This window comes from Delphinus delphis, chromosome 7, assembly GCF_949987515.2.
Source record: "Delphinus delphis chromosome 7, mDelDel1.2, whole genome shotgun sequence".
In the NCBI taxonomy this organism is placed as follows: Eukaryota; Metazoa; Chordata; class Mammalia; order Artiodactyla; family Delphinidae; genus Delphinus; species Delphinus delphis.
The window spans coordinates 56,821,294-56,829,614 of record NC_082689.1 but is presented as its reverse complement, the minus strand read 5'-3'; the positions used below and the strand labels follow the sequence as shown (position 1 = coordinate 56,829,614).

General features: G+C 49.5%; 1 protein-coding gene across 1 annotated transcript; it reads left to right on the top strand.

Annotated features, from left to right (window-relative positions):
* Window positions 1–2,115: 2,115 nt before the first annotated feature.
* HOXD3 (homeobox D3) lies at window positions 2,116–5,570 on the top strand. The gene is made up of 2 exons (XM_060015642.1): window positions 2,116–2,656; window positions 4,813–5,570. The coding sequence occupies exons 1-2, from the start codon at window positions 2,116–2,118 to the stop codon at window positions 5,568–5,570; spliced, it is 1,299 nt and encodes a 432-aa protein (XP_059871625.1).
* Window positions 5,571–8,321: the final 2,751 nt, after the last annotated feature.

The following is an 8,321-nucleotide window of genomic DNA, read 5'->3' as shown; positions in this document are numbered from 1 at the left end:
GTACATGCACAGAGGTTTGTCTAGGAATATGCCATGGGAACAACTATATATGTAAAGCTATCTGTTTCAAAGACTTGGTCAGTTCCTAAAGAAGCTATTTTAATGTGACTGGTCTACCTATCAAGATAAACTTGGTCATCCTGGGAGGCAAGAGGGGGGATGTTTTGCTTGCACTGCTGTAAATGGAGTGACAGAAACAGCAGCGAGTTCTGGTGGTCTGAATGTCAAATGTGACCATTTTGACATCCAGAGGGACCAAGGTTAAAGACTGGAAGCAGGATCCCAGAAAAGTCCAGAGATTTAACCAAACTCGGAGTACATGTAGTCCTTTGGCCTGTGGGCAAATACATACAAATATTAGTCACAGGATGAGGATGTAGCTGTCCATTTAATATGCAGTAACTTTAATAGTCAGAGCATGATACAGAAAATGAATGAAAGATTAAGACCAGCTTTGTTTGGTAGATATCCTAATTACATAAGTTTAAGAACAACAATAGAAACTATTCCTAAAACATTACATCCTAGTATTCTGTTATTCCATTGAGAAGGGTCTTTCTCTTATCAAGATTAATGGCATATTCGCTTTTATTTGAAAACAAAATGGGCAACTCTACTACCAAATAAAGGCTAATATGAAGAATTTAAAAAATTGAGTTAGGCTGTTTGGTGAAAGTGTAGGGGAAATGAGTAAACGGAGGAGTGGTTTTAGTACTAGTGGTCAAATCCATTAGGCTACATAAGTTGTCTAGATAATGTGGTCCATCATGATGTCCCTGATGGAAACCAGGGAGTTTGGGGGAAGGAAAGCTGCCTGAAAGATGAGATCAAGAATTCAGACCTGGGAGCTGACCTATGAGTTTTCTTTATCAAGCAGATGAAAGTGGTTGAATGGTATTAGTTATACTTTAACTCATTAGGGGCTTTCAGGAGAAGAGGGGGGTGGGTGAGAAGGTAAGCCCCCCATCAAGAGTCAGAGGACACAAAAGCGGTAGAATTTTTCTTAGTTTTTTTTTTTTCTTCTTCTAATTCTGGGTTCATTCATCATGCCAAGAGAGGTTCTCTCATTGGTTGTAGATTGGGTGGGAGGTGGGGTGGAATGGATGATCCAGAGCAGAGGTCAATAGTAGTATCTATTTATACACTGGATGCAGGATTAAAATGATAGAGTTATAACATAAAGCATTTTTCATTCGCCCATGCTCCATGCATTTCAAATTCTAAATCTCTTCACTCATTTCCAGTGGTATCCATTTAAAAGTAGTGGAGGAAAAAGTTAAGCATCTAGAAAAATGTAGACCAAAGAGAAGAAACTTTTCTAGCCTCAAAATAAGTCTGGGAGTCTTTAAGTCCTCTTCTTGGCTTTTATCTCCTAGTAGATTTCACAGTGCTGACCCATGAGCTAACCGGCCAATTCTCACCCAGTCACCGGAGAGTGGACTATCTGCATCTCCGTGAAAGATGCTGTGATTTTGAAACCAGGTGGGGGAGATACTTTTTTTGAGAGCTCTGGCTTTTCTGAGTGTTATAGGACTTTCTTTTGCCCATCAAAACCCTGGGATGACCTAATGACTGACTGATCCATTCACTCATTCACTCATTCAACAAGCATTTACTGCACTTACTACATGTGGTGCGCTGGGCTGGATGTTAGGAATACGCAGGTGAATAAGACACAGTCCCTTCCTGCAAAAAGCTCAGAGTCTAGTGGGAGAATCAGTCATTAAAATGCATCAGGCCATAAATGCTCTTCTATGTAGTTTCAAAGGCTAAATTGACAATCTTGGAGAAAGAAAATTGTATCTGGAAAAAAAAAAAAGCCCCTTCCCTTGGATAAAGGAAACTCTTTTTTTGTGTTTATGAGAAATTCCTTCTGACTTTTCCAAGGGTTCAAATAAGTTGAACTTTATAAAATCTCAGATCCTCCTACTATTAAGTTGGTGGGAAGCAGAGAGCCTGGGCTAGTCCTTCTATACTGACTGGTCTTGCCAATGACAGTCCCTCTGGGGCCTCTCATTTTTCTTCTTTGCAGGTTGTCTGGAGCCTGGAGCTGCCCCAGCTCTCTCAGGATTTGGCAGACATTGGAGGTGGTGGTGAAGGAGACAGTGGTGGTCAATGTTATTTGAGCAGGGTCAGCAGGCCCCGGAGCTTCCTGAGTACACGATGCAGAAGGCTGCTTACTATGAAAGCCCAGGACTCTTCGGAGGCTATGGCTACAGCAAAGCTGCTGACACTTATGGCTATAGTGCCCCCCATCAGCCTTATCCACCCCCTGCTGCTGCCAACTCCCTGGACACTGATTACCCGGGCTCTGCCTGCTCCATCCAGAGCTCTGCACCTCTGCCAGCCCCAGCCCACAAGGGGGCTGAACTCAATGGAAGCTGCATGAGGCCTGGCACTGGGAACAGTCAGGGAGGTGGGGGTGGCAGCCAGCCTCCTGGTCTGAACTCAGAGCAGCAGCCACCACCACCCCCTCCTCCCCCACCAGCCCTGCCCCCATCCTCGCCCACCAACCCTGGAGGTGGAGTACCTGCCAAGAAGGCCAAGGGTGGGCCCACTGCTTCTGGCTCCTCAGCCACCATCAGCAAGCAGATCTTTCCCTGGATGAAAGAGTCCCGACAGAACTCCAAGCAGAAGAACAGCTGTGCCACTGCAGGTAGCTCTCTGAGGGGGCTCATGCCTGGGCTAAGTCCCCCAGACTGACCCCAAGAGACTAGCTCGCCCAGGAATTAAGAGGCTCAGGGCTGGAAGGGCAACTTTGGAGGCCATATGTGTAAACTCCTCATGCAGAAAAAAAGGTTTTTTTTTGGCTGTGCTGCGCAGTTTGAGGGATCTCAGTTTCCTGACCAGGGATTGCAGAGATTGAACCCGGGCCACGGCAGTGAAAGTGCCGAATCCTAACCACTAGACCACCAGGGAACTCCCTGTTCTTTCTTTTTAGTGTCTCTGATTGTGGTCATATCCTTACAGTGACAGGGTGCTCATGTCCATTCCAGGCTGCTGGCATCATTGCTGGACATGTCTCAGAGTTACTCATAGACAGCTCTTCCTTATACTGCCCTAATACCTGCTCTCCTGGGCTGCTGGTCATAACTCAACTCCTTCTTCCACCAACAGCTCTTCAAAACTTGAAGACAGATACTATGATCCCCAAATCCAGGTGGTTATGTAGCTCATATCACATGATTCCCACTCGCTTAAATTAATAAGAACTAAAGTCTATGGAATGCTATGTTAAGAACCATGTTAAGCGCTTTACAAACGTTGTCTAATTTCATCTTCCAAAGAACGCTTTGAGGTAGGTATATGACAAAACACCCATCAGGAAACTGTTAGAGATAAGTCACTTGCCCAAGATAACAAAACTACAAAATGGCACACCTGGGGAATTCTCTGGCGGTTCAGTGGTTAGGACTCCTCACTTTCACTGCCGAGGGCACAGGTTCAATCCCTGGTTGGGGAACTAAGATCCCGCAAGCTGTGAGGCCTGGCGACCCCCACCCCCACCCCCGCCCAAACAATAAAAACAAGAACAACAAAAAACAAAACCAAAAAAACCCCAAATTACACACCGGAATCCAACCAGGGTCTGCAAAGAATAACCATGGGACTCTACTTAGCCCACCCCAGCTCAGTTCTCCCCATCCCATTAAATCCCTAATGTGGAAGCACAGATCCTAAGGGAAGAGGATGTACTCTGAAACAGGAGCAGCCTTGGGTTTTTCTCCCTGGAAAAGGAGACCCTGGAGTTGAGAATATTTCCCGTAGGTCCATTTAGGGGGTGTGGAAGAAGACAGGTAGGGCCGGGAGCTCTGAGGCCTTCTGCCTCTCTGTGCTCAGCCTGTTTGGTTCCTGAACTTTTCTGGCCTTGTGCTCTCTGATGTACTTTATCTTCAGGTAGATGAACTTGCTCCCAGACTCAGGGCTAGCTTGAGGCCTGGGATGTAGTTAGCTTGTTGTCAGCTCTCTGGTTTGCCTGCTGCTCTGTGGGGCTGCTGCTCGTAGGGGGACGTGTCTTCAAGTCTTTAAGTTCCTTCTCCTTCTGCCCCTCCTTCTCAGCTGCACACCCAGGCCCTCCCTCCCAGGAGAAATCCATTTGTCTTCCCAGGGAGGGAGTGGACAAGCTGCTGAGAGGTGGCAGGGGTGGTGGAAACCAGGGCTGAGGCTGCTGCTCCTAGCATTGCAGTATTCAAAATACGCCCAGCCTGGTCTTGGATCCTCTAAAACTCTGGGGCTGTAATTTTATGGTTTGTCACCTCCCTGCATTTGGGTACTGAGCTCATGGGTACAGCTGAGCTGGAGTGAGGTGCCAGGATCTCCACCCTCATTCGGTGCTTGGGGTGCTTTGCCCAGGAGCCAGACTCTGAGCAAGGCAGTTTGGGGCTGCCTCCAACCGCACCCCCCCAACCCCCTTCCCAGCTGTAGAGGCTGGAAGGACTGTTCAAAAAAAGTCTGGCCCTGCTTTGACAGGGGGGAAGGCCTTACCAGCTGCTACTAGTCTCTCATTAAACTCCTCCTCAGCCTTTGGGACGAGATGATGGGCTAGGCTGAAGGGGAGGGGGTGGGCAGAATGAGTTGGACTTCAGAAGGCAGATGGGAGTTTCAGGTGCCACTGATAGGTAGGCCTGGGGCCTTTGAGTTCTTGGAATCTCTTGGAATCTCACCTCTCAAACGCCCCTCCCCCACTCCATCCGTGATTAAGGTGGTGGGAGGGAGGGAGGAAGAGGCAGGAGCCTGGGAAGCACCTCTCTCTGGCCCAGGGTGTCCCCACCTCTCCCGCTCAGCGTCCCCTCTCTCTCCCTCCTTGCCCAGGAGAGAGCTGCGAGGACAAGAGCCCACCGGGCCCAGCGTCCAAGCGGGTGCGCACGGCGTACACAAGTGCACAGCTGGTGGAGCTGGAGAAGGAATTCCACTTCAACCGCTACTTGTGCCGGCCACGCCGCGTGGAGATGGCCAACCTGCTGAACCTCACCGAGCGGCAGATCAAGATCTGGTTCCAGAACCGGCGCATGAAGTACAAGAAGGACCAGAAGGCCAAGGGTATCCTGCACTCGCCGGCCGGTCAGTCCCCGGAGCGCAGCCCGCCGCTCGGCGGCGCCGCGGGCCACGTGGCCTACTCGGGCCAGCTGCCACCCGTGCCCGGCTTGGCCTACGACGCGCCTTCGCCGCCCGCCTTCGCCAAATCTCAGCCCAACATGTACGGCCTGGCTGCCTACACGGCGCCGCTCAGCAGCTGCCTGCCGCAGCAGAAGCGCTACGCGGCGCCCGAATTCGAGCCCCACCCCATGGCGAGCAACGGCGGCGGCTTCGCCAGCGCCAACCTGCAGGGCAGCCCGGTGTACGTGGGCGGCAACTTCGTCGACTCCATGGCGCCCGCATCCGGGCCCGTCTTCAACCTGGGCCACCTCTCGCACCCATCTTCAGCCAGCGTGGACTACAGTTGCGCCGCGCAGATTCCCGGCAATCACCACCACGGACCGTGTGACCCTCATCCCACCTACACAGATCTCTCGGCCCACCACTCGTCTCAGGGACGCCTGCCTGAGGCCCCCAAACTGACGCATCTGTAGCGGCGGCCACCGGCCCGAACTCGCGGCGCGATTACCTCTTTTGCTTGGGTGGCGGGGGTGGCGGGCGGGGCCCGCGGGGCAGCTCGGTGACCCCCGCCCTCGCTCTGGCCCGGTCGCTGTCTTCCGGTCTCGGGCCAACAGCGGCCGAGGCGCAGGCGTCTGGGCCTCCTCTCCAGGCTCGCCCTGCTTTGGGTGACTCGCCATAAATCAGCCGCAAGGATTCTCCTCTGTAAGCCTGACAGTGCCACATAACTGCGGACCGAGGGACTCTAATCTGGTAATGGTGTCCCGAAGGTAAGTCTGAGATCCGTCGGCGACGCGCCCTGCAGAGGGTCCAGAACCCGGCGAGTCCGGGCATGGCCCGCGTCTAGTTTAGTTGCGGAGACCTTAATTTATATGCTTCTTCCTGTCCCGTAAGGATTGCATCGGGCTCAACGATCTGTATTTATTATTTGAAGCGAGTCATTTCGTTTTCCTGATTATTTATCCTCGTCTTAATGTATTTATGTGTATATCTGTAGAATTCTCCAGCCGAGCTTAGGAACGCGCTCCCAGGCCGCGGGGGCCACATTTCACCTCTTTAGTCCCCTTGGTCTGAACTAGTTGAGAGAGTAGTTTTGAACAGTTGTAACCGTGGCTGGTGTGTGTAGTTGATGTAAAGGATTAAGACCGCAAATTGTCCTTCACGGGTAGAGTCAGGCGGCCCCATGGCGTGGCATGACACCCGTTATTCTCTTCCCAATAGCCACAGCCCTCGCCACTCGACACAGTTTATTGATTTCAAATTGTCTGGTACTATTTGAACAAATATTTAAAATAAAAAATTTTCTCAGTCTTAAGTGTATCTGTGTTAATCACGCACACTTGCAAGTAGATCACTCTACCTTTATCTTGCGCACAATCCCGGTGGAAGGCCCCCCAGTAGGCTGACACTTTGAAATATTTTTTCCACTTATTTGGAATCCAGTACACAAACTGGTTCTGGGGATACTTGATTACCTTCCAACTATTGACTTTAGGTTGTGTGTGTGTGGGGGGGGAATATTTGAGGATGCAAACCTAGAAATGTTGTGTGTGGGATGACCTGGGTAGGGTGTTTCACTGCTGCCTGTTTTGCTCTTTCTATTGCCCTCTTTCTAGACACAAATCCACTTTTTTAGATTGCACTTACATTGGGGAGGCCAGAGCTCACTTTTCTGCGCTAAGTAGTAAAAAATAAACTTTGAAAGAAAACTGACAATCAAAGACACAAGAGAAGTCATAAGAAGAACTGAGCTATGAAAAAGCTAAGATGCAGAAAAAGAAATAATCATTTGAAGCCATGCACCTAAGCTTTTTCTCTAGGAAATTCTGTCACGATTTTTTCCTTATAGAAGTCAGTAGTTCATTTCTCAAGAAGACAAACGTTCCCCGTGATGTAAAGTAATAAAAGTTTCATTAATGGAACATAACAAGTATAAACACTTTGTTCACTCCTGCTTTTTGGACAAAATGGGCAAAATGTCTTCGAGGATTTATAACCATTTTGTAAATATTAGTGTGGTTTTAGCTGGGGCGCACTACTTACCCCGCTTCTCTAGAAGGAGGCACTCGGAGAACGCCTTCAGATAAGGTTCAATTCTTTTGTATTTCAGCAAAGTGGGCCCACGCATCTCTATTTGGTTTGACAAATAATGCAACTCCTACTACATCCCCGGTGACACGAGGTGACATTCCTATTGTGTGGAAATAATTTAACTTCTGATCTTCTGGTGGAACAACAATCGTTTCTATTTGGATGTTTGTGTTTCGCTAAATAGTGATGGCTGAAAATAATATTTAGTTTTCTTGTTCCTCTGTGCTGTTTTTAAAATGGCATGTTAGATTGGGGGGTGGGAGGGGATTATCCTTTTTGCTAAATTTCACTTCATCCGAGCAGGTTTAAAGTATACATGTTGTAGAAGTGTATCAACAGAATAAATGACTTCAACCGAAGGGATATTTTACCCACTTTCAAGGCTTAAAATTGTTTTTCTGTGAAATTTGCATCCATAGGCAGAATTTCTAATTGTCTTGTAAGAAATTATTTTTTAAAGCTATTAGGGAAATCAAAGAAGAGCTTGCTGCCTTGCAGGGATTACAACAACCCTTCTTAACTGGCTAAATATTAAACAGATGAATTGTCAGGCTGTTTAGATTCCGCCCGGTTTTCCCTCATCTCCTCTTCCCACCATAAATAATAAAAATACATAATGCATCATGGCTCCAGGCGTTTTCCAGCGCGGTGTGTTACCGCAGGAGTATCTGCTGAGTCTGCGGGTGTCTGCAAGGCCCCAAGTGTCATCTGCGGCTTAGCGTTTCATGGATTAGATTTTAAACGGTGTCTAGCCCGGCTGACATAGCCTCCTCTCACACTCGGGCTGAAAGAAGCGCGGGGTTGGGGGCTCCCTCTTCAGGCAGCCGCAGCCGCCCCTCGCTAGTGGGGTGGGAGTTTTCTTGGGACAAACCTGCGGTCCTCTCTCACCTCTGGAGAAAGGTTCCCTGAAGCTTCTGAGAGCCGCTCGGATGGATCCGTTCCTGCCACTGGCGTGAGCGTCATACGATAGCCACACTCGGTGGCTCCCGGCTCGAGTGCGGGCGGCGGCGAATCTGGGGAGGGCGCTTCCTGCGCGGCCGCCGACCAGGGCGAGAGCGGGGGCCCGCGCACGGCCATTTAAAACTTCATAAATTATAAACAAGCCGCCTTGGCCTTCGCCATAAATTCTGCTGCTT